Source organism: Castor canadensis, chromosome 1 (assembly GCF_047511655.1).
Source record: "Castor canadensis chromosome 1, mCasCan1.hap1v2, whole genome shotgun sequence".
NCBI classification, from domain to species: domain Eukaryota; kingdom Metazoa; phylum Chordata; class Mammalia; order Rodentia; family Castoridae; genus Castor; species Castor canadensis.
The window spans coordinates 52,256,702-52,284,160 of record NC_133386.1 but is presented as its reverse complement, the minus strand read 5'-3'; the positions used below and the strand labels follow the sequence as shown (position 1 = coordinate 52,284,160).

At 41.0% G+C, this 27,459-nt stretch overlaps 1 protein-coding gene across 3 annotated transcripts in view; it reads right to left on the bottom strand.

The window, feature by feature from the left end:
* Mettl24 (methyltransferase like 24) overlaps positions 1–25,934 on the bottom strand; it is a 143,446-nt gene extending 117,512 nt beyond the window's left edge. Inside the window, exon 1 of one of the 3 annotated variants that reach the window (XM_074076941.1) lies at positions 19,040–25,934. In XM_074076941.1, coding sequence (XP_073933042.1) covers positions 19,040–19,333 — 294 coding nt within the window. In that variant the 5' untranslated portion in view covers positions 19,334–25,934. The remainder of the gene's footprint in view (positions 1–19,039) is intronic. The other 2 variants (XM_074076959.1, XM_074076952.1) reach the window with 2 other exon arrangements.
* Positions 25,935–27,459: the final 1,525 nt, after the last annotated feature.

Genomic DNA, 27,459 nt, shown 5'->3' with positions numbered 1-27,459 from the left:
TCTGGGACATTCTTTGCATGATTTTATATTTATAGGACATTTTTCTGCCTGAATGCACTGTAAGTTATAGCACCTGGCAAGCTGGAAGTCCAATGAATGCTTCTTTTGAATCTGTCAACATGTGAACCAAGGCAAGCAGTGCTGGCTGGAAAGCCTCTGGACCCAAAAGCACTTAAGCCTCTAACCTAAATGGAAGGGAAAAGCTACCATATTTATCACTAAGTGGCCCTTTTCAGGGACGTGAAGAAGTGTTGAAGGAAGCAGACCTTTTTGGAAGTCACTTATTATTGGGTTCACCGCTGAGTGACTCTCTGCACTTGGCGTTCTTTGCTGAATGAGGGTGAGAACCTCCAAGGTTGGAAGTGAAGCTTCCAAAATGGCAGTGACCTTGGCCCAGTACCCTTTTCCCATTCCAGAAGGGAAAAAACAAGAATAAAGGGACAATTTGTGCAAACAAGTAGAGCAAATCTAAGCAGATGACATTCTGTAAACATTTCTTAGTAGTATGAGGAAAAAAATCAATATTCCTCACATTAAAGAAAAACTAATAAACTTTATCCCTCAAGGAAGAACTTAAAAAATAAACCACAAAAAAGTTATAGAAGCCAGAAGATGCAAAGTATTCCAACTTTAAATTTTACTTATGTTGCAGAGAATCATTGCATTGAAAGAGAGTTTATGGATAATCACCCATATTACCCCTTCATAGAATAACGGAAGCAAATGGAGTTCAAAGAAGTGAAGTGTCAAGTCAAAGTCACACAGTAGGAGGTGGCAGGGATGAGATTTGGGCAGCTAGTTCCATCCATGCTCTGCTACACAATAGTGTCTCTATCTTAACTCAGAGTTTCCCTTCCCCATACTTCATTTTTTTGATCACATAGATGTGACAAACCACTAGCAACTTCAACTACAATGGTTGGCTTATGTTGACTGACTTGTTGAGACAATAGCAACATATTTATGAAATCATTTATCCGTAAGTTGTGGAGCACATTAAGAAATTCATCAGTAGCTATATAAATGTCATCCGTGATGAACCCTCAGGAGTTAAAAAGGAAGAGTAGAATGTGTCGGGGGAAAGGGTCAGGCCTTCCTGATGAATGGCAATAGTTTATATAAGGAGGGCTGGCGTCAACCTGACTTCCTAAATGACAGCAGCAAGCTGAGACCTTTAACCACCCCACCAACCTGTACTGGACATGCAGCATGAAACAAAGAATTCATTTGTTATTTTAATCCACCAATATTTGAAATCCAAACATCCATGTGGATATTTGTTACTGCATCATAACTTAGCCTGTCCTGACTGATGCAAGAACATAAGAGGTACTGGCTAAAAGATGCAGTCATCATCATTATTACTGCATCCCTACAGAATCTTGCCAATGACACACCTTCACAGACTGAACAAACCACTGGGATTAAGGACATCCTTGGATGGAGAAAGAAATGTAAATAATTGGTGTCAAGACTCAGGGAAGCTAGGACATGCTCAGATAAAGACCAGACAAGGTTCTGGTCACAAAACAAATCCTACTTTCTGGTCTGTTTTACAAGAGCATCTGGTCTCTAACGTACTGTGCCAGCCCTTTTCCCTCCTACCTAGAATTCTCTCCCTTATTAACTCATGAGCTCAAATTCCACTTATTCTTCAGGGTTCAGATTTAGTTCCACATACTATCTTCAAATGCCTCGGTGCCCAAAGCCTCTCCTACATGCACAATGGACTATACAAGCAGGCCCTTAGCAATGCTGCTTCTATTTCTCAGTTCAGACTTAATCAAATGTTTGGTAATATCTGATTCAGGGCAGGCAATCTAACCAGACTACAAGTCTTATGAAGATGCCACATGTTTTGCTTCTTTCACAATCCTCCACAAAACTGGTTCCAAGGGACATTTTTATGTTGATTTAAATGCCAGGGAGGAAAGAACATGCTATAACTCTTGGGGTTGAGAACAACTTTTTTATTAGTTTGGAAAAAAGTAGGGAAATTCACTAACTGGGCTTTATAGTAATACCTTAATCTAGCTAAATGTAATTACCCTTTATTTTGGCAGAAATAAATTGTTGTAAATTCTGAACGTCTTTGATTCAGCTTTGTTCAAATTAAGATAAAATTCAGAGATAACAAGTAGTTTAGCAGAAACCCTGAGAGAAACTACAAGAAAGCATTTTGAGAACTTAAACTTATCATTAAAAATTAACATTTGTTTTGATAGATTTTTAAAAAGTTAAATTTTACATATCAGTAATTATAAATTTTAAGCTAAGCCAGTACATATTCTATACCTTGAAAGCATAAAGTTAGGTTTTGTCCAAATCTGTTTGAGAACACAGAGCTTTTCTATAATATGGAAAGTAAGTTTTCAATAATTCCAAAAACCGTTGGCAAGTAACCTTAAAAGTATTGATATTTGTAACTGTAAATTTGATTTGCTAAATGCAGAAAAAGTAATTGTTCTGATAAAAGTAGAACTCTGCTTGTCGTGGGAGGGTGGCCACGAAGTGTTGCAGAGGCCCTGGTGGTGACTGCTCCTCTTCTCACCTTTCATCCTGAGCAACGCTGTTCGCATTCTCTTCAGGTTCAGTAAGTGCATCGTTCTTTGGAGGAATTGATTTTACAGGTAAAATAAAGGAGTGCACAAATTTTAAAACATGGTGCACAATTTTTATTATCTTCACCATATAGCAGAAACATTTTTTTTGAGACAAATTCTCAAAATTCAAAATTCAAGCTGGCCTCAAATTCACCATCCTCCTATCCCAATCTCCTGAGTGCTGGAATTATAAGCATGTACCACCACAGTCAGCTACCAGAAACACTCTTAACCTGACTCTTTAACACCAACACAGATTAACTGACATTCAGAATTTTCTGAGTGCATCTCTGCTGCTGGTTTATTTTCATCAGGAGTAGTTGGGTTTGCTCCCAAACTAGCTCATCTCAGTCTTACAAGTTGTTGAAATGCTACAGTTTAATTCATCATTAGGCAATGATCAATTTTTTGTGTGTGCACAAAAGAAAATGGTGTTTCCTTTCTGTAAAAACCAAGTCAATAAAGGTTAGGTACTATTTTAAAATGCCATTGTATTAGATAGGGGTGAAGTAATTGTAAAAGAAAATAGCAAAATCACTAAAATCTCAAGGTGTCTGCACACAGGATGCTTCACAAGTGTTAAGTTCTTGCTCCATTTTGAAGGAATCAAAACTAGAAAGGATGGGTGATGCAGTGTAGATGAGTTTTTGAAAGAAAGATTGCAAAAAAAAGATTGGCAAATGAATGTGCATGCATATGTTTTCAGTTAAAATAGACTGTGGGTGCGTGTTTTGTGACTCACTGCTTTATCCATCTTTTATATAACTGACCCGATTACTGCAAATGGTGACTTTGAATGTGAAGCTTCAACTCAACTTGTTAATTAAATTGCTGTAGAGCTTACACAAGTGCACGGTCAGAGGCAGTGCAATCCTATTGATCAACTTAGAAAGATGGTAGGCTAATCTTGGTGTGCAGCTAGAGGAATATAAACATAAATCAGGTCAAAGGACACAGATGGAAAAGATGACCTATAACTTTCTTATTTATTTCCTCAAGAAGCTGTGAATTTTTCCATGTTCAAGAATTTCTTTAGCATCAACCGGTTTTATAGCATAGAAAAAGCACTTACTTACAAATGAAATAACACAAAATCAATGGCTACTATTGGCTACTATTCTGAAAAGAAAACATGGCTCTTCTTCCATATGTAACTTATGGAAGTCAAAGTGAGAGACCTAGCCATCTGTAGGAATGCATCACAGCACATGGAGGAGTGCTTTCACAGGCCTGGGAAGGGGGGGGGCGTGTCTTCACTCTACAGCCTGTTGTCCACAACCCCAGGCTTCATGTCACTGGGCTCAACTCAACCCAATCCCTGGAGAGGTGACTCCAGGAGAGACATACCCATCATACCAAGGCAACTCTCCATGAAATGTGAACCATCTACCCTAATTGGCAGTCCCAACCATACTTGTCCGTGTCTTGGCTGGGCACTCACCTCCCTGAGGGAGTGGGCCTTCACAGGAGGCGTGGACTAGGTGAAGTATCCATTCTGGAAACTCCTATGAATGATTCTCATCCACTCTCACAGTAAGAGTTTGGGCTTCCTGAGAGCCATGAACCCCCTGAACTCACCTGCCAACAAATATGTTTGTGTGTGTACAATGCTTTTCACAGCTTTCATCAAATTTTTCAAGTCATCAAAATTTTGTAATTCAGAAAACATCAGCAACTGCTGCTGTGACTCAGTCGACATCTTCATTGCCCAATTATCTACACAGTCCTGAGGAAGTCTGGGAAGGCAGATCTCTGTATAGAGCCTCCCTGCTGCATTTCTCTCTTGCGCTCTGCATTTTCCCTTCCAGACTCCAATCTGTTCTCCATTTCTTCACTTCTATTTTTAAATTGAGAAATTTTGGTTTCAAAATAACTATAACCTAAGAATTCCTTGGTTAAAAGACAGAAAATTGAATTTCCAAGTTCCCTTTCCCCATTTCTCCCATTCCGTATGATTTTATTATTAAAAAAGAAATCTGAAGGTCACTTGCTGTTTTTCCTATTAAGTTAATGATTTGACCAAATATGCATGTCTTTATTTTGCTTCTCAGTATCATGGCTTACTTATATTTTTTAAATAACATATGATAGATAGACAGATATATAGAAAGATAAATAATAGATAGATAGGTAATAGATACAGATAGATAGATAGATAGATAGATAGATAGATAGTCCCCTCTTCTTGTCTCATCACCCATAACAAGGAAGGATTTGCTGTTGTATGTGTGAAGAAAGCTCTGATCCGATCTGTGCTGGTGGTTTGCTTTTATAAATAAGAACATTCCCTGCCCAGGAATCAGGCCTAGGCATTTAGATTTTCCAAAACAACTCTTTGTATCCAGGGTACCCAAATAAATTCAAGTATTTTGGTTTCAAAACTGATGTGGCTGTCTGCTCCTGATTAAGACTCCTCTAAGTTTATATTAGTTAAATAAATCTTTTTTTTTTTTTTACTATTTCTGTGCAGAATGAATATTCACTACTCAGAAGAACATTCCTTATCCTAATTATAAAATCAGTTCAAGTTTGTTTTTAAGCAATAAAGGCATACTTGAAATTCCAACATAACAAAAATAGCTAAAAACTAAACTCTAACATATATTAGTTGATATGAAAATTTCCAAGTCTTAATATCAACTCTAAAATCTATAGTAATCAACATATTTTCTGCAACCTAGATTTCAGCACAGAGGTAGGTGAGGCATAAAGTACAAATGACCTCAACTGACCTGGGCTACAATCTTAATTTATCTTAAACCAGTAAAGCAACCACATTCACATACGGGTATTATAATACCCGTATGTTTTCTGTTGGAAAAACAACAGAGCAAGTCTTTATGAGGTAGGTAGAGCTGTCTTAAAAGCAAGTATTGGTATAATTGCTGTTCCCTTTACCATATGCCCTCCAAAATGTATAGGATGCTCCCAGCACACAAGTCATTGCAAATAAGATGATGATAAAGGCATGCGGGTGAGAACGAAGGTGAGAAGAGCCAAGGTAGCTGGTGTTCAAATCAGAGTTGAGAACCCACTCGCTTAAAGGATGAAATGGGCTGACATGGCCAAATCTTTGACAAATCCTGGTGCTCTGTGTCAGTGCTTTCTGCAAAAAAGCTGACACACTAGGAGCCTAGAGAGTTCCCAGTGGTGGCGGCTGGATGTTCTCCTTGTGCAAATGGTAGGCTCCTTGTTCCTATCACAGGGCTGGGGTGTGTCATCACAGGGACTCTGCAATGCAAGCACCAGGCCTGGGGAGCTGTGGGAGGGTGAGGGCCAGGAAGCTCCCCTGGGTGTGTCACCACTCCTGAGAGGCCAAGCCAGGTGCAACCTACAGAAGCAAATGCACAGGCTCGACATTTCCACTAAACACAGGATACCAGGCATGTTGCTCATTTCATGGGCTCCTGAGCACATTTTAAATTCATTTAACACAACATTGCCATCTTAAAGTGTACAATTCAATGGCTTTTAGCATGCACACAGGTTGTGAAACTATCACCACCATCTAATTCCAGAACTTCTTATCACCTCAAAAAGAAACTCTTCTCCCTATTCCTCGCTATCCAGGCCCCTGGTACCACTAATCTGCTTCCTGTCTCTGCACATTTGCCAATTCTGGACATTTTTGTTAAAGTAACTTGTGGTCTTCATGACTATTTTTCTTGCATTTAGCATCATGTTTTTGAGGTTTAGCAACCCTTAGCGTGTGTCAGTATTTTCACTCCTTTTTATGGCTGAATAAAATCCTATTGTATGGGATGTGTTACTCTTACAATGCGTCCATTCAGCAGCGGATAGACATTTGAGTGATTTCCAATTTCTGGATATTATAAATAATGTTTCTATAAACATTGGAGCACAAGTTTTGTGTGAATGTATGCATTTGATTCTCTTGGGTATTTACCTACAGAGGCAATTGCTGGGTCATTTCCAAGCACTCTTGAACTCTAAAACTTATTTCAGCACTCTCCATAGGAAAATATTTCCATGGCAGACAGAATACATTGTAATTCACCAGGAACCCCAAAAATCTAAGAAGGAAATGAAGATAGGAATGCACACAAGAAAAAGTGCTCTGTACCTAGCAAGGTGTCGCTGATCACAAAATACCGTTAAAATCTTTCTGCTATTCCACAACACAGCAGTGGCCATGACTAGGACTGGGCACCAGCACCGGACCTAAGTTGGCACAATCATCTTAATAAGAACAGTCAGCATGGACTGAGTGTGAACTGTGTTCAAGGTTCTGTGCTGAGCACACCCTGTGGTCTGGTAGTAGAGAGACGGGGGAAAGAAGGTTATTGAAAACGAGCTCAAATGACCCAAACATTGTATATATGAATAAGAAAAGAAGAGAAAAGAAAACGAGCTCTGGTTGCAGCCAATTCTGCCTTCACCAGAGTAGCATAGCTCATCTCCAGGCCAGGCCTACAAGGGTGGCTGTTGGGTGGGGGGAACAAACCAAGGAAGTTAAAGTGCTTGTTCGGGTTTTTTCTTTTTAAAGATATATATTTGGAATTTATTTGCTGGGAACTCAAGAGTGTGGGGCAGGAAGTGGGGAGCTGAAGGCTGGACAGTGTAAGAGGGGATTGATTGATGTAAGCATAGGAGAAGGCAGGAACAATGGATCAGGAGTCTAAGAAGGAAAAACAGCCAATAAGAAATACCAATAGCCAAAAGAAATTCAAGGAATCAATTTTAGGCTGTTATTTGTTTTGATATCTCCCTCCATTTCCCTGAGACCTTCAGTGACACCTGTCATGGTGTCACTCTGGAGAATTAAAAAAAGTGGGCAGAAGTGAGACACTAAGATTACAGCAGGAATTCAGAGCAAAGGGACTGGAAAGTGTAAGCCCTAGACATTGTCTCAATATTGGATGGAAGGAAAGCGGTGAATTTCTTCAAGTATATAGCTCAACCCATTTTAATGTAAGCATTAAGGGAAAAGGTAACTTCAGAAGCTGGAAGGGATGGGATCTTCTGATTTTCATAGTATACCCTACCCAACAAATGTACAGTTGCATAGGAAGAGGTAGGTGACAATAGCCACATGATAAAGACCTTAAGGGCTTTATGGTGGCACTCCCATGGAGCACCAGAAGATACCAAATATTCTCTCAGCATCTGTTAGAAGCCTAAGCCGATCTTCTCATGTTGCAGGTGGAAAAGCTCTAGCACCAGTCTCCTGGATTTGATTGGGTTCACTGAAGTTTTGTTTTCACTCCCACCTGAAACAGTCACAACTAGGTGGCCCTGAGGCCACTTGTACAGCAGGAATCGGCAAACATTTTCTGCTACGAGCCATGTAGTAAACACTTTAGACTTTATGAGTCAACTAGCACAATCAAGGATATTAAGCAGGTACTTATAGAACCAAAAGACAAATGTCTATAATATTTTTAATGATGAAATTAAAAACAATAATAATTGCACATAATTTTTAATAATACAGATCTACTGATGAAGAATGGAATTTATTTTCTTGTTAACATTTTGCTTCATTGAGGTTCAAAGTTAGTGTTTCTAGCATCAAACTGATCACAAATGTTTGTAGTCTTAGCTGATGGGCCGTACAAAAACAGATGCAGGTCAGATGTAGCTCTTTACCTCTGCTCTGAGTCACTATTGTCTGAAGCAAAATGAATGCTGGGTCTCTGTGCCAAGAGTCTGTAGTGAAATACCTGATTTGGAAATTAGACACCTTGAAGCGACTTAGACACAGCACTTGAAAGATTCAGATGTCTCTCAATCTCTGGTACTGGAGTTAATAGAAGTAACCATTCTTCCAGTCAGTATGACTGAGCACCTATATGTGATAATAGTCACTGGGGATAAAGTGATAAGCAAAACAGATGAACTCCCTACCTTCATGGGGGATACGACTACAAACAAGAATAAAAGATCAGAGCATGACAGTGGCCTTGGAGAAAATAAGAGTGAGCATTCAAGAGTGGGACATTACGCTACTTTGGATAGAGTGTAACTAGGAATCTTTTTTTCTCCACATGATTACAAATCTTTGTTTGATTACCATAGACCTGCTGCATTTTTCTATGGGATGGGGTGAGACAGAATCTCATTGTGTTTTGTTTTCCCTGCTCATTAGTAGAACTGATTGACTTTGTATATGTGTAAAATGTTTTTGATCTTTCAGTTTTCCTCTACTGTCAACCCTTGGTTGTTTTTCAGTTCTTTTATTTATTTTTTACATTTTTTTAATTTTTAATTTTTTGAATCTTAATGGTTTGTTGGTGAAATGCATGGCAAATATCCTCTCTCAGACTATGACTTGTCTTTTCACTTTTGTGGTGTTTCTTTATTATAAAATTTTATTTTTATTTGGTAAGTAATCTACTTTACGTGAGAATTGGTTGTTAGCCGCCTGTCTCAGCAGGCAAATTGAAAAGGCATGAATTATGATTTTAAACCTTCATTTCATCCCTTACAACTAGGTCTTGACCAAATTTATTAGAGTATTTGATTTCTCTGTCTGAAAAGTGAGGAAAATTCCTCCCTCACAGGTTTGTTCTCAGAATCAAATGAAAGAACATATACAGCATCCATTGCACAGTGCTCTCCTCCCATTCCACTTAAATAATTGGCTGCTTGAAAGAATTGTATTCCTCAAAATACCACGGACACTGTTACTACTTGTATTTTGTTTATTGTGTTACTTAAATTGGACTTATCTTTAAAAAGCAAATAAATTACCTAGTACAATAATAGTCACTTAACATTGACTAAAATGTGAACAATAAGACCAGAAAAAATCAATTTATTAAACAGCTCTTTAACCCGCAATTGTTCCAACTGGCTTCCCTTAAACTCCCTTAAAAAAATAGTAACATATTAGTAGGTTGGATTTGTAGACATTGCTTTGTGGGCAAACTATATTTCAAAAGCTTATAATCACATTTATATTGTCAATCCTAATACAAACCAAATTATTCAACAGCTCTTTATAAAAGATACTTGTAATTAATTTTGAGGAAAAATATCATAAAGTGATGTAAACAGGTAAACCTTAACAATTTCATATGTAGTTTTATGGGGAATAAATTTAAAATACAAACACTAATGAAATGGCACTAGTTCCTGCCCTTTATTTCAGATTTACAAATATATATCTTAGTGCCTCTGATCCCTAAGCATGTTGTACATTTTTTGAGTTTCAAGAATAAAAGAGGGCCAGGCGTGGTAACATGCCTGTGGAGGGTGAGGTAAGAAGATCACTATCCAAGGCTGGCCTGGGGGATAAGTGAGACTTTATCTGAAAAATATCTAAAATGAAAGGGCTAGAGACATGGCTCAAGTGGTAGAGTATTTGCCTAGCAACCTCAGGGTCCTGGGTTCAGCGCTCCTGAGTTCAAATCCCAGTATTTCAAAAAAGAAGAAGAAAAGAAATACTAAAAATTGCTCTGAATACTTGGCTTTATACATCAGAGATGTCACACCTGTAACTTTCCAATCTGGACTGAACTATTTCCCTGAGCCAGGACACCTGCTAGGCGCTTCCATCTCCAGGCTTTCATTTCATTGTCACAACAAATCTGTGACTTATGTATTACTAATTTTTTACCAAGGAAGAAACTGAAGTTCAAAGAAGGTAGTTCTCTTGTCTACATTCAATAAGTAAAAGAGCAGAATTTAAACTTCTTACCTGAAGTATAAAAACAGGAGCCCTGGGGCTGGGGTTGTAGCTCAGTGGTATAGTGCTTGCCTAGCTTGCACTAGGTCCTGGATTTGACCAACAGTGGAAGGAGGAAAGAAAGAAGGAAGGAAGGAAGGAAAGGAGGGGGGGGGGAGGGAGGGAGGGAGGGAGTCCATCTCACAGACAAGCCTGGACCACACTGAAATATTTTTCATGACTTGTAAATTCTCTTGAGCAGGTGTCCAAGGAGTTCGAGTATACCTTCACTGACTTCTCCCATATTCTCCTTCCAAAACTGCTGACTGAAGAAACCACTTTCTACAGTCTAATCACTCTGAGCTCAATAAGCATGGATTTTGCTAATTAGAATTTTTAAGTGATTTGTTGTGCTCCACTCAAGGTAGAAAAATAAACTAAAATTGCTTGCTATCAGCTATGCACAAGAGCAAATGCTCTACAACACAAGCATCGCCTCTGATTTGTGACTAGGTTCTGAAAACACATTTGGAAGTCTTTTAACCAGCTCCAAGTAAAAATGAATAAGTGATCGCCATGAGGATGGATTTAGACATGGCCTTTGATGCCTCTCATCAGAGGCCTGTGGCTCATTTACATTCATGGCTTTATTTATTCAAATTACTTCATTCCCCTTCCCAGAAAAAAAAAAAAAAAGCCTAGCAGACTATCTTCCCATCACTGCCCTGTGCAAAGAACCTAGCATAAACAATGTCAAGAAGAACCATTGTATTTAACAAACTCCAGGGCACCCCAGCACAGTTTGTATGATGTAACGATGTTAATCAAGCCTGGTTTTACTTCATGGTGCTGCTAAATTCACGTCTGCTTCATTTTAGATCTCAACCCCCTGAAAAGAGTTGATCTGCTTTGATACTGTCAAATGGTCAGTTTCAGTGAGGCATTCAAAACACAAAGGTGAAACATGGCCTAGACAACATTCGTTTAGATATGTGTGATTGAAGAGTCACCGTACTGATATGGCCTTAGTACTGCTCACCAAATGTGGCCCTGGATGGGCTCCAACAAGGGCCCTGGCCATTGGATTGTGAGCAGGAGAGGAATGTGTGTCACTTCCAGGCCAGGGCTTTTAACAATGCCAGGTAAAATCTTCCAGAGCACTCAACCTTCTACCAAGGATGGCCAGACTAGGATCCAGAAGGAGGCTGATGGCAGCACAGAGTAGCACCCCACCATCCTCCCCACAATGGATACATAGCCTCAGCTGGAAAGAAACCATCATCAGTATGAGCCCTGAGACTGGAATGCTGTTTGTGACAGAAGGATTAAACTGGACCCTTCCTATTTGGTACCACGATGCAGGGCTTGGTGTCTCTAGTGATAAGTTAGCAGATTTGTGTAATTTAGTATCTGAAGCTAGATGTTATCTTCCTGTCAGGGAAAAGTCCCTCGGCCCACAGTTCACATGGCTCCCACCATCATGTTCCAAACCAGAATTAAATAGACCTAAGCAAAATTAGAAAGGGAAAGTTACAGTAGTAACCTTCTGAAGTGCCAGTTCTAATTTATTGCTCTGTCAAGGTTTTAGGTGTAAACAATAGAATCCACTCTGGCTAGTTAAACAGAAAAAGAATGGATTAAAGATTTATTAGCTTACAAAATCTCAAGGGCATGCCAGTGTAGATGGCACTGCCTAACCACTGGGCACTGACACCACGCACAGCTCATTTATGTACCGCTGGAACCTGACTACAAAGCTCCTCTATGGTCCTCATGCTACCCACTTCTTTACCTCTGTAAGACACAGTCCAAACTCTCAAGCAGGCATATGGAAATGGTCTTAGGTCCTGTAAATGCACTTTAGGTGCAAGGAAAAGTGGGGGAAATATTTTTTTTTGACTTTTCTCCTAGAAAGAGAATTCCTCAAACACAGAAGGATATTCAAAAGTATAGGTGGGGGGAGGGTTGGGGGAAGAGAGATAAACACCCAGACACTTGTGGTAATGAGCAATATGAATAACTAAGGTCTCCAGGCCCATTTTCACTCATGGTCAAGTCCCCAAAGCCTTCCTTGCTTCTGCAGCTCTTCTTTTTCTTCCTTCCCAGTACCATTCCAGTCACTGTCTGGTTTCCTAGTTTTGGTTGGTTCTGCTACTTACAATCCAAAAAGTCCTAAGAGATACATTGTAACCATGTGTTAAAGAATTCCAGTGGGTGGTAAGGGAGGGGGTGGGGGCAGGGGGGAGAAATGAACCAAGCCTTGTATGCACATATGAATAATAAAAGAAAAATGAAAAAAAAAAATAAAGAATTCCAAACTAGCCAGTTGGAAAGGGTCTGTAAAGATGCAGATGCCTTGATGAACTATTTGGATGTTTTCTGTGAAAAATATTTCACAGAAAAATTTTCTGTATTGAAAATTTTAAAAATCAAAGAATGTAAGAAATCCTTAATCAGGGTCGTGGGTCAAATAATGATATTTTACTTTCTCTACTAAAAATCCTCACAAATAACTTTTTGCTTAAAAAAAAAAGCAAGAAAAATAGCACATACTATATGCATACATCCTATGTGCAAATACACACTGAAGTTGAAAAATCAGAAGTATACAGCAGATGTCAACTTATTACCAAATGCTACTTGGAAATAAGATTATTTATAAGAATATACCTAGATAGAGAAGTAATTAAGCAATAAAGATAGCTAGAAATAAAAAAGAAAAAAAGCCTTACAGGTGACTCACACCTGTAAGCCTACCTACTCAGGAGGAAGAATCAGAGGGTTCATGGTTCAAAGCCAGCTTGAGCAAGTAGTTCATGAGCCCTTATCTTGAAAAAACCCATCACAAAAAAGGGCTCGCAGGATGGCTCAAGTAGTAAGAGTGCCTGCCTAGCAAGCATGAGGCCCTGAGTTCAAACCCCAGTGCAACCAAAAGAAAAGAGATAGCTAGATTCATACATAGATATATAAACTCACACATGCATGGACGCTAGGTGTGAGATTATTAAAAAGCAAAAACAAAAACCCTTTAATCTATTTCTAGGTGCTGAGGCCTCAAGATTTCCGAAATGGACTAGGTAAAATACTAGATAAAATATGAAGGCCTAAGGGCAAACTGCAAAAATGATAATGAATAGCGAGGGAGTGCCAAGGACTTGACCTCTAAAGGTAAGGTAGAGGAAGGTTCTCTAAGAATGGCTTCCAGGACAGGGAGAGTGCTCTTTTGCTAGGTGTAGGGCAAGTGGCCAGAGCCAGCTGACCCAAGGTGAACATTAGAGACCTAGCCCCAGAGTAGAAGGAGGTGAGCAACCTCATGGTGGCCCCTGAGGGAGAAGTACAAAGAGCGTCCCTCTTCATCCTGCCTCTCCATGGCAGTGACTGAATGCTTCCTCCAGCTCAGTGTGGAAACCCCCAAAACCTCCCAATACATTCCTTTATTCTTTTCTTCTTCTTTTTTTTTTTTTTGGTTTAAATTAGGCTAGAGTCCATTTTTCTTGTTTACAGCCAATACAACTTTACATTAACTAAGCATATTCCCTTATAAAACTTATCCTACCATGTGTCCAGCTCCAGCCTTGGCTAACTCATCTTTCTTAGAAGGAATGATTCAGAAGGACTTCTGTTGCTTGATACCTGGTAGTTATGTGCCCTGCTACCCCTCACTGAGCAGCATTCATCCTGTTTGTCACTTTTTAGGAAAAACAACTGTGAATTTTGGGAACATCTGGCTCAGGGTTCCACCTCCAAATGCCTCCAGAGATCAGGTGGGTAGCACAGGTGGGGAAATGGTAAGTTGGGTCCCACCAGACATCCATCTAGAGATATTTATGTTAGGGATATATCTCAGTGGACAGTGCTTCCCTAGCATGCATGAGACCCAGAGAGAGAGAAAGACAAATACATAAAATACTATATAATTCAAGCAAAATACATAGGCCAAATTTAGATCCTGAGCCATCAGCAAGCAGCCTATCTTACTATTAGTTTAAATTACATATTGTAAAGTTCCTAAAACTTTTTTTTTTCCAGTCATTTGAGCAGAATAGAAATGCTTCCTGGACAGCAAATTTTCCCACCCTCTTTGAGCAGGAAACTCCAGAGGCTATTAATGGGACCTGTGTGAGAGATCTAAAAGATCAAGTGCTGTTTTTAAAAGAAGTTTATCAACGCTGGTAGAGTCTTGCCTTAGTGAGTCTGGTGTAGTGAAACAGGCTCCTGTTTCTCTCCCTGAATCACAGAACAAAGAGTCAAACTCTTTAGCAACAAAAAGACTGAAGGTATCATTGCACAGATGTGAAAACTCAGTGGTCTTGATGGGCTCCGGCTTAACTCAAGGCCCTGATTCTCTCACAGACTGCAGTCCAATTCGAGAAAACTGACAAGACTTTTTTCTTTAGAGAAAATGGACTGAACAAATTACATGCAAAGGCCTAAAATCTCTACCAGTGGTTGTTGGGAAACAATAGTGCCTCCATTAGAAGTTCCTTTACCAGCAGAATGCTCTCAGAATCGAACTGCAGGGTCTGGATGGAGGGCTGAGCCCTCATTCCCATCAAAGACACATCAAAGTTGTAATAAAAACCTGCTTTTCTTTATGAAACTAAGCAACTGCTATTTCGCACCACATATTGCTGGAGCTCCTTCAATTACCCTCCACCACTGACTTTGTTTAAAATGAAAATGCTTTGCCTCCTGCAGACAGTGGGAAAGGACTGATTTCTTGCTGCTCCCTGAAGGACAGAAGTGTAGAGCATGCAAAAACTAAAGGGGCTGGAAACTCCTGCTGGGTCATATTTCACAAAGAATTCAAACCTACTTTCAAGCATTTCATAAAGAAAATAGCATGTATTGGGGCATGCTATGCCACTTCCCCTCGTTCTTGCTGACAATCACAGAATTAGAAAACGAAGAGGAGGATGACAAGAAGCAAGAAAAACCAAATTTTGCCATATGGTTTTTTAGAAGAGGAAACAGCTCTCCCACCCCCTGACACAGTGTTCCACAGGATCTGTAACTAACAAGCCAAGCCAGCACATTGCTGAGTTTTGTAGTTCGGTGACTCAGAAGTCACATTTCTAGCCAACATACTAAATGTCAAGTAACATTTCTGATAAGACAGACATTTCTTCAGGAAGCTTGGCCCCTGAGTGTCTCTCCTGTGCAAATGAGCCCTATATTTAAAGACTGCTATCTTTTTGGTGGATTGCCAGCCTCTAAGACATACAGAGGCTGCATAAGGAAGCTTAAGTCGTACAGAGCATATCTTTCCTCTATAAAGCCCCCCCAAAGAACTTTACCCATGGGAATTATAGTAAATGCCTGTTTAAGAAACAAACAAAACAAGAAAAAAAGAAAGCAGAGAAGGGAAACGAAAAGGATCACAGTGATATTTTTATGAATGTAAAGTATGCAAATTTTGGACATAAAGAGCTGAGGGAATGCTTAAAGAATGTGTAATGTACAGGGTAGTCACAGTACAGATCCATCATCCGTCATTTGACCTTATCTCACAATGCTATAAGGTTAGAACCTCTGATGTGCAAGAGGACTAATATTTAGAGCTAGTTCCTATGAGGCTTGGTGAAAGATGGACTGAGGAAGGGAAAGGAATGAGAGAAGGACTTCACCTCACTTCTCTTTTTTATAACAAATTGGTTCCTTTAAGAGTAGCATTGGCTATGATTAAAGTGCCAATATAATTGCTGATTTTTTTTTTCACCCTAACACCTGCGAAGGAAGCATGGTGACAAGCAATATCCAGCAACCCAATTATTTCATGTGGGTTTTCATCCACCCAGAAAGAGGCCCTCAAAATAGAATGGAACTTGCTCTTCTTTACCAATCTGGTGTCTGCCTGGGGCAAAGGAATCAAGAACGTCATAAAATTGTTGTTCAGTATTCTCAACAAACAAAATTAGAATAAATTAGAATGAGATAAAAATCCAAGGAGTTTAGCAAATAACTTCCAAACTTTATTTCAATTATTTAATTATTTAATGGTGCATTCAGTTTATATTACACCTTGTCTTGAAGTGAGGCTCAAAAGGAACAGGATTTCTCTCCAGAGGGATACAGGAAGCTCTCTTCCCAGAAGTGGGAAGACAGATTAGGTTACTTGCCTTTCCAGTTGAGGAATACTTTAATTCAACTGTGAATGAAGTACTAGGGAAGTGAAAGAAATTTAAGAGTTTGCTATCTAGGAACCTGGAGGTTAGACGTATATATTGAAAATAAGTAAATAACTAGAGAGAAGGAAATCCAGGGAAATTTTTCTCCTATAGGAGGCTAAGGACTTAATATTTTAAAAATAATAATAAGCCCTCATTTCTTCTTATATGTTTTAATCAAAGACATTTAGGGTTATCCATGATAGGCTAAAAGAGTAAGATGATTATTATTCTTTTAACACACACCGGTGTCTCTGGGGTAAGTATTTACTGGAGGCCACTATGGCTTGTTAAGTTGTTAAGAACAACTGTGGTGACAGAACTTTTGATCTGAAATGGATTATCAGGTCTCAGTATGAACAAAGCAACTCATAGCTCACAGAAGGTATTTGTGGTTGTCATCCCAAACAGGAAAATAAACAAGGAAGGATTGACATCGTCAATAAGCCTTGACCTAAATGTTCAAGAAGAGAAAGGACAGGAGGATGGAAGGCAGCAGGATGCGGAAGGGATCCACATAAGCCAAAAGAATGGAACTAGGTCACAACAAATGACATTCGAGAAATAGCTACGGCTGAAAATCTGAGACAGTCCAGTGAAAATTAAAGCTACCATTACTCAGTGCTTATAACATGCGGGCACTGTGCTAAATACTTCTAGTTTTATAGCTAATTTGACTTTTTTATTATTTATGAGTTTTGTTTGTTTTTTGTTTTTGTTTTGAGATAAGGTCTTGCTATGTAGCACAGGCTGTCCTCAAGCTCTGCCTTCTAAGTGTTGGGATTACAAGTGCGTGCCACCATGCCCCACTCTTATTATAATAAGACCACCCCAGGGCTCAGGCTCAGGTTTCCTGTCCTTGCTGGCCACACTCACTCCCTAGCTGATCTCATTCAGTTTCATAGTTCTAGTGACACTTTACACAATGACTCCAAATGGCTACTTCAGCCTAGACATTGCTTCCAAGTCCCAGATTCACATCTTTAACTGTCTCTTCAACATTTTCACCTGAATGTCTTAAGGACATCTCAAACTTAACATATCTAGAACCAAACTCTTCCGTTCCATCCACCCAAAGTGAGATGATCAGCAACTGACTGCTTCTCCATGCACTTTCCAATTGCTTCTCACCACCTCCACATCTACCTCCCACCTCCTCTCCAGCCTGGATCACTGCTGGCAGCCTCCTAACAAGGTCAGATGTGAACTTGGCCCCCCAGTGACCCCTGGAGTCTGTGCACTCCAAACCTTGCCATTTGTAGGGAAGATTCTAGTTATCTATACTGTTCTCTGAAGTTGAGGCAAAGACTTAAGTGGTCTTGGACAGGTGACAGCAGGAACAACAGAAGTTGACAGTGAATCTAAAAGGAAAAGTACAGGGTGGGGTGAAGGCTGTCAGGGATAGAACATCCACAGAGGGACAAAAGAAGCCAAATGCTTGAGAAGAACCAAGTCCTCACTCCAATGTCCCCCTCTCTGTTCTGCCTCTCGACTCTTCCTTCAGTAGATTCAGGGGCTGAATTTGAACTACAGGACTGGTCAGAGCACAGGAGACCTCTGCTGAGTGCCTCCCCACTGGACTTTGAACTCCTCTTGTGCTCCCAGCACCTGACCTGGCATTGGGTGCCTAGTAAACTCCTGGCAAGAGTGTTAACTGCATAACATGGTATCATGAAGTGCAATGAGTGACATGAGAAGCAATTCCTCTCCAAGAGCGAATTAAAATTTTACATAGGAGGTGCTGTTTCAGAGACAGAAAAAAGAACTGAGTTTATTCTGGGATATAACACCGATGGCGGTGGAATGAAACAGCAGTAGTGTAGGAAGACAGAGGGCAAGGCCTAAAGAGGAAGCCAGGGAGGTGGAAAAAATGGTGGAGAGTAGTGAAAAGTAGGTTAAAACTGGACAGCTAAAGAAAACAGCAGAGCCCAAGGCACAGCACCATGGTGGGCATGGATGGGGGAGCCCTGGATGCCCCAAAGAAAAGGAAACACAGGACAGCAGACAAGTTCGAGAGGATGCAGTTGGGATGGAAGCAGACCTGGCAGGTGGAAGGACTGGGCAAGCTTATCCTTGACTTTCTTAATCTTTCCACTCTTAAGTATCATATCAATTACGAGCTCCAAAAAAGAGGGCTGGAGGCCAGAGGTTTAACAATCAGAGGTTAAAGTCAGCCTGCTCAATGAGGTGCGAGGTAGGAAGTTAATGAGGGAGGAAGAGCAACACTGTCCAGCCTTGAGCACCCAATTAATTTCCCATTAAGGCCAGCGCCTGGGGTGGGATTCCAGGGAAGTTCTGCTACCAGGTGGCTCTTCATCACCGTGCGTGATGAAGGTGGTATACATGCCATTTACAGTGGATACACCCAGCTTTGTCCAGGGCCCATGGGGAATACTGGAAGGCACATAACACAAAAGGGCCACCAGGACTTCTTCCTTTTTCTTTCCCTGCCTATCACTCAAAGCCTCCCTCTCTACAAAGGGCAGGGCTGGGTGCCAGGGGCCTGGAGGGGGACACTCAGCAGGCATTGGTTGGGTCTGGCATGAAGTCCCACTTCATCCCATCCGGAAGAGCACAGTGGGCGAGGGCCCGCCACACGGTCTGGTCCAAGGCCGGGGTCTGCGCGCTTTGCAACTGACCTTGGGGCGGGGGCGCCCGCGCGGGGCGCAGCAGCTCGTCCGGGGCGCTCGGCGCCCGCTGCGCACGTAGGTCACCTGCCTCCTGCTGGCGCCGCGCGGGGGACCAGGCGCGGGCGGCAGGTGCGGCCCTGGTGGCCACGGTGTCCTGGGACCCGGCGGGGCGCTGTGAGCTGGAGGTCCCGACCCCGCGCGGCGGAGCTCCACGCAGAGCCGCAGGCCCAGCAGCAGCGCGGCGCCAAGCAGCCACCGGGGCAGGGCGCCGCAGCTCCGGCCGGGTGGCCTCTCCCTGGCCATGGCGGGGCCGGGCCCCCGGCGCGCTCAGGGTCCCGCGGGCAGCTCCGGGACGGCAGCAGGGACGGGCCCCCGAGCTGCCAAGGGCGGGAAGTACCCCGGGGCCGGGGCGCGGGCTCGGACCCGCCTCCCTTCCTCCCCACCTAGCAGGCCTCGGCGTAACCTTATCCTGCCCGGCCCAGCCACTGGCAGGGCGAGGAGCGGCGGACCAGGCGGGGATCCCCGGCTCCAGCCGACCAGGGCTGAGCAGGGTCCCTCAAAAGATGTCACCCGCCCGGCCTCCAGAGCCAAGGCCAGCAAGAGCGCATCCCTGATGGGATCATGGGCCAAAACTTCATTTTCTGGTGTTAACATTACTGAAGACACAAAGGGGGCAGGGGAGGGTAGGTGCGCTGCCAGGTTCTGCTACAAGGAACAAGTTGTGATTGTCAAGTAGTTTGTGCCATTAAGCAGGATATAAAAATAAATCAATACTTGTGCTCGGGTTTACAACTTCTCTCCCTCAAGAAAGAAGGGGGAGGGGATGGTGGGAGAGGAGGAGAGAGAATAGCACTCAATGCAGAATAATCAAATTAGAGTTATTCCATTTCTGAATTCTGCCTGAAGCCAATCCGTGCTTTCTCTCCGTATTATGAAATGTGTGGGGGTGAAAAGAAAAGCGAAAAAGCCACTAAGACATCTGACAGCAGGGAGAGAGAACAGGAGTTACCATGGCATGATGCAAATCAAATTAATTTAACTCCAAACACACACCTCCCTGCTGTGTTGCAGCGATAGAGAGGGACAAATTTATCTTTGGGCAAAACACTCCCCAGCTGCTATTTCCATCATCACCTTGACCTTAATCAGACTGAACACTCACAGCCTGAAGTCTAGGGGTGGATGGATATACCATTTTCAATTGTTGGTAGAATTCTTTCTTCCGCCGTTTGAGGTGAGTTTGAGTTCTAGGTTTAGGTTTGGGTTCTTCTTGTGTTTTGAACTACGGCCAAGTCTCCCCTACCCAGATGCTTTATGCTTGTATTTTTCAAGCTTCTATGGAGGATGCTCCTGTTGACCCCTCCTCTTTTTCTCCTCAGTCTGCAGTAAGAACAACAGAGACCCTATATGGAGCCTGAACCCCCTCCCCACATTGGATTTTGGGAATTTTCCATAGGGAGCTCTCCTCTCCAAAACCCTCTTCCCTTCCTGGCTTAAAAAAAGACCCAACTTATTCTTTGAACAAAGCACTTATACTTACACAAAGCATTTACACTATTTCTTTACTTTTAACAAACTTCTCAACCCAACCTAGTCCATTCCCTAGCTGCAGCAGGTCCTGAAGGTTGCTTTGTGGTTGATTTTTTTTTAAGTGCAATCCTACCCCCACCTCAGCAGGGGAAATTGCAGATGTTTTATAGACTCCAAACAAGTACATTTCTCCTCACACAAACTGTAAGAGACAGTCTCACAGCCTGTAACTATTAACTGTGAACTGTGTTTAAATCAGTTTTAACCATTTAACAATGTGCCATTCTGCAATGTGAGCCTTGTAGAAAGAGTACTTAGCCTGTCTGAGCTTCAGTTTACCTATGGGGAAACAGGTCTGTATATATGATAGGATTATAAATATTGCATGTTTATTATATGTTTAGTGCCTAAATGGTACCTAGCCCACAGAAGATGATAGTGACTTATTATTTGTCATTGAAGAAAAATTCTGGATGTTGTCATGAAAAACAAAAGGTAAGTATTTTTCAAGGTAGACAAGCACAAGAAAGTATGAGATTTAAAAATAGCTTACACACTCCAGTGGCACAGTTAGCATGCGGTACTTACAAAAATAGCTTACACAGTATTCCCCGGAATTAGAAATACCCAACAATTTCAAGAAAACAACCATTAAAACCTAAGATCCCACAAATTTGTTCTATTAAGTGTATAATTATGTGATAGTATTTAAGACACAATTTATAAAATACTTGATAGTCATAGATCAGCAATATCTGAGGCTGAATTTGCTAGTTTTTTTTTCTATGCAATCAACACAGTGCTACTAAAGCAGTAATCTTTTTGAAGATCATGATACCACTAATACAACTTCTGTCCATCTACTGAGTTCTCTCTGGGGAGGAGACATGAGAAATATCCTATATTATTAAAATGAGGATATTAATAAGACTTTGGACTGGTGGCAGAGCCCAGGGTAGGGCATATGGAACAGTGCAGCTCTTGAAGAGGATGGGCAAGATGACCTCATATTTTCCCTTATCTCATGTGTATGGTTCTCTAATAAAAGATTTCCATTATGAAAAATAACTCCAAATTCAATGCAATATTTAAATACCCTTCCCCTTATTCTGTGCAACTATGTCTCTGTGTTTAGTTCTAATTTAAAAGACCTATTTATATGTATGTAGCATCATTAATTTTCTAGGAAGACATCTCCCTTTTCTAACTTCCACACAATATCTCCCTGTGTCATGGATGCTAATGAATGGTAAAATGGGTCCCTTGGTAAGCTGGCGGGGCAAATCTGACCAATCACTGTGATAGCTGACAACAATCTTTCACTTATGACCTTTGCTTTTCTCTAAGAGTTGAACTTGTCTTGGTCACTTCTGGATATGTTTCAAAAATGCAGATAATCATTAACTGATGTGTCATAGGTTGGCTAATTAAATGTGCAGGTCAGTAAACCACAATAACAGCTTTCATCAGATCACAAATTACATCCTCTATGAGGTCTTAGCCAGCAAAATGAGTGAAACAAAACCTTGTTACTGCTAATCTCCTAGGCACCAACATTTCAACTCGAACCATGCTGGAGGGCAGTGGTTCCCAGCCATGAGTAACTGCCTCTCAAGGGGACATGTGACAATGTCTGAAGACATTTTTGGTTGTCACAGCTGGAAAGGAGTTTGGGAGGCTGCTACTGGCACCTAGTTAGTGGAATTCAGGGATGCTACTAAGCGTCCTCCAATTCAAAGGATGGTCTTCCACAAGGAAGGATGATCCAGCCCAAAATGTCAATGGGCCTGAAATTGAGAAGCTATAGTGTAATGATAAATGCTAATGTGGCAATTTTTAATTCCTGGCTGCCCAAGGTGAAAACAGAGGCTGGCAGAAAGGATCCTTATCTCTGTTGAGTGGTTATTTCTGTTTCACAATGTGAAGTAGCCAGCTTGAATTAAAGTAATCAAATTTATAAGAGGAATAGGAGTGGCGTGTCAATATCAACATCACTCCCTATCCCCCTCATTTTTTTCTCCATGGAATACATGTCCACTGTGGGAAATAAATGCAAACAAAAGAAGGCATCAACAATCATTTACCAGATCATGACTCAAGAGATAGCTGTCCTGTGAGACTTACTCCTATGCACATACAGTTTACCAAAATGAAATCATGTTATGCACATTTTTGTAAACTGCTTTGTAACATAATATGGTTGACTTGATACAATATCTGAGAGTTGCTTAAAAATAATCCTGTGGGGAGGTAGGAGATGAGTTGGGGGGGAATAAATAAAGCAGAAATGGCTGTGACTTGATCACTGTAGGTGGGTAATGAGTTCATGGTTCTCTATTATTGAGCATGTTTGAAATTATCTATAATTAAAAAACACCTTAAACAGTATCTAATTAACCATGTCATTTTTAAAAACATCAATGTTGTTGTATAAATTAGGAGACTACAACATGATATGCATATCAAAATGAGGACACCATAATGAAGCAGATTAGCATATCTATAATCTCACATAGTTCCTATATTCATGGGGCAAGGGTAGCCAAAATCTGTAGTAGGTCCCCGTTGTCCACAGGGAATATATTCCAAGACTCTCACTGGATGCCTGAAACTATGGATGAATTTGATACACAAACACTGTGATACTACAACAATCAATTTGATAACTGAGACATCTACTAAACGACTGTTGGATAAGTAGTATAGGTAGCATGGATATACTAGACAAAGAGATTCTACCAAAACAGTATGCAATTTAGAACTTACAAACTATTTACTTCTGGAATTTTCTATTTAATATTTTTGTACTGCAGTTGACCTCAGATAACTAAAACCTCAGAAATCAAAAGCCAAGAAAGAAAGGGAGGAGTACTGTAGTTATTTAGCAAGAATACCTAATACAATACAGTTTTATGAACTAGAGTCCTCATGTTGAACATTCTGTAAATTTGTTCATTCCACATGTGTGTTATTTTATATCTTTTGACCTGTATCTCCCCATTTTCTTTCCTTCTTTTCCTCCATCAGCAGAAACCACTTTTTCATTTTCTAGCTCTGTGTATTTGAGCTCTTCTGTGGGATCATGTATATTGTTCTGTCTGGGTATGGCATATTTCATTTAGCATAATGTCCTTTCAATTGTGGGAAATGACAGAATCTTCTCCCTTTTTAAGACTGATAATATTCCATGCAAAATATGCCACATTTCCTTCGTTCATTCATTTGTTAACAGGTATTTCCATCTCATTGCCATTTTGAATAATGCTGCAATGAGCATGGGACTGCAAACACCTTTACAAGAAGACGATTTCATCTCCTTTGGGTATATATACACCCAGAAGAAAGATTGCTGGATCATAGGGTAGTTCTATTTTTTTTTTTTTTTGAGGGTGGAACTGGGGTTGGAACTCAGGGCTTTGTGCTTGCAAAGTAGGCTCTCTACCTCTTGAACCACACCTCCAGTCCATTTTGTTTTAGTTACTTGGGAGATGGGATTTTGCTAACTATTGTCCAGGTTGGCCTTGAACCACAATCTTCCTGCTTAGCCTCCCAAGTAGCTAAGGTTACAGGCAGGAGCCACTGGCACTCAGCCTCTATGTTGAATTTCTTTAGGAATCTGTACTGTATTTTCCATAATAAATATACCAATCTACATTCCCATCAAGAATGTACCCTAGTTCCCATACCCTCAACCAGTGGTGTTATCAGCAGTTGTTATCTCTTGTCATTTTGATAATAACCATCCTTATGGGTAAGAGATGATATATCAACATGTTTTTTGTTTGCCTTTCCTTGATTATTAGCAACTACAAAGTCACTTTTAATGGCTGGATGAAACATAATTTAACCATTCTTCCATTATTGAATAATTATGTCACTTCCACATTTTTGTCTTTATAAAAAATATTGTGATAAGCGTCTTCGTAGCTAAATCTGATGGATCAGTTGTGGAATGTGAGAGAAAGAAAGAAGTCAGGGATGAATCCAAAGGTTTTCCTGAGTAATTATTAGAATAATGTTACCATTAACTGAGAAGAGAAAGACTCGAGTAACAGCTGGGGGAAGAAACTCAAGAGTTTGATTTTGTGAAGTTTGGGAGGTCTGGTAGACATCTATGTAGAGATGTGGAGTAGGCAGTTTGATTTAAAAGACTAAAATTCATAATAAAGATGAAAGCTGCAGGTGTAAGTTTAGATCATCACGAGGGAGGAAAGAAGTGTTTGAGGGCTTAACTCTGGGGCTCACCAATTTAAAGTCAGGAAAATAAGGAGAATCCAACAAAGGGTATTGAGATAGATAGGCAAGAAAATGTGGTATCCCATAAACCAAGTGAAGAAAGTATTTCTGGAAGAGACTGAGAAGTCTAACATGATTTAGACTGAAAACTGCCCATGAGGATTGATAGCACGATGCCTTTTTTACCTGTCTTCCCCAAACAGAATATCATCTGAGGTCAAAGTGTTTGATCACTTCAATTATTGTTGTAATCTGAATGCCTAGAAATATGGCTGACATGTAGTATGTGCTCAATAAGTCAGTGCTGAATTAAAGAGAAAAGAGTGAATCAAGTCTGTGCACATTCATAATTATTTTGCCACCATATATTCCTATGTTATCATCGGAAAACATCAAAGGATGGCTTTGAGCCAGCCCCTAACAGAAGGGTAAGCTAAGTAAACTTCATAGTTGGTTTTCTTCTACTTCCATTACAGCAATTACACCCACTTTTGGTCTCCTCTAAAATGCCTCCCCCAAGTCACATCCCAGATGGGATTTGTGTTCACTGGATTATCAGTTAGTTTCCTTCTTCCCACTCAGAGATGTAGCTGAATATTGAGATACTAGTCAACATGATTGCAGCCCTATGAGAAGCATCCATGTTTATAGAAGAACTCAGCAAGATGAAAGCTCTCAAGACCTAGAGCAAAGTTACAATACCTACTTTCTGAAGCTGGGAGCCCTGCCTAAAATCACACCACAGTTGACTCTACAGCCAACTCCACAGACTAATAAAGCTGACTCTGACTAGTCTTATGGAAAATGCTTGAGGGACACCTGAATGCCTGGCTGCTTGAGAAAGAGAGAGCAGGAGCCTGCCTGCCTCTTTTGCACCCCCTCCTATTCTGTTCTTCCATTCTTGGTGTTATCTTGTCTTCTCCTTTCTCTACTTAAGAAGTTTCTCAAGCACAAGAGATGGAGGTGTTACAGTACCCCTCTGCAAAGCCTTACATGGTATGAACTTCAGTCATGTCTCTGGAATTGCTGATGAACAGACATCACACCCCAATCCTGCTGAAGTCGTACATGAGATATCACATTTCTCATCGGTCTCAACCAAAACAGATCCGTCAACTATACAGCTCACTCACAGATTTTTGTCTCCAACCTGATATCTTTTTTTTTTATTATTCATATGTGCATACAAGGCTTGGTCATTTCTCCCCCCTGCCCCACTCCCTCCCTTACCACCCACTCCGCCCCCTCCCTCTCCCCCCACCCCCTCAATACCCAGCAGAAACTATTTTGCCCTTATTTCTAATTTTGTTGTAGAGAGAGTATAAGCCATAATAGGAAGGAACAAGGGTTTTTGCTGGTTGAGATAAGGATAGCTATACAGGGAGTTGACTCACATTAATTTCCTGTGTGTGTGTGTGTTACCTTCTAGGTTAATTCTTCTTGATCTCACCTTTTCTCTAGTTCCTGGTCCCCTTTTCCTATTGGCCTCAGTTGCTTTTAAGGTATCTGCTTTAGTTTCTCTGCGTTAAGAGCAACAAATGCTAACTAATTTTTTAGGTGTCTTACCTATCCTCACCCCTCCCTTGTGTGCTCTCGCTTTTATCATGTGCTCAAAGTCCAATCCCCTTGTTGTGTTTGCCCTTGATCTAATGTCCACATATGAGGGAGAACATACGATTTTTGGTCTTTTGGGCCAGGCTAACTTCACTCAGAATGATGTTCTCCAATTCCATCCATCTACCAGCGAATGATAACATTTCATTCTTCTTCATGGCTGCATAAAATTCCATTGTGTATAGATACCACCTTTTTTTGATCCATTCGTCAGTAGTGGGGCATCTTGGTTGTTTCCATAACTTGGCTATTGTGAATAGTGCCGCAATAAACATGGGTGTGCAAGTGCCTCTGGAGTAACCTGTGTCACAGTCTTTTGGGTATATCCCCAAGAGTGGTATTGCTGGATCAAATGGTAGATCAATGTCTAGCTTTTTAAGTAGCCTCCAAATTTTTTTCCAGAGTGGTTGTACTAGTTTACACTCCCACCAACAGTGTAAGAGGGTTCCTTTTTCCCCGCATCCTCACCAACACCTGTTGTCCGTGGTCCAACCTGTTATCTTTTGCCCTGTAGGACCTTGGGAAGAATCAGGAAATGTGGCAGAAAGCCATGGGGGTGGGGTAGGAGGGAAGATGAAAATCAAAGATCCAAGTGTGGGAGGACTACTGCCCAGATGGCGTGGAAACTGCAGTGGCGGGTGGCTCTGAGGTCAGCCCTAGACCCTGAGCTCCTGGCAGGAAGTTCTGACAAAACTTCGTGCATCCAACACACACAAGGGCACACACACACTTTCCTGGACATGTTCTGGAAACACATCTCAGGCATTGTTAGAAAGGTTTATTTACACACATTAGCTCCCACAATGAGACCTTCCTAGATTTTATGGCAATAAAGGGATCTTTACAAGTTAAGAATGATCAAAACATTGCCTGTTTCACAGGCCCACTTAGGGAGCATCTCCCCCTTTCCTACCCGTGACTCATCTTATCATTATGACACATGCCAGAAATAATCTCCCAGCTCCAGATCACTTTGAAGTCAAAAACATTCCTGATTTAAATTTTCCCAAACTCAAGGGCTTAAAAAACCTTTTAAGGTCAGAAAAAGA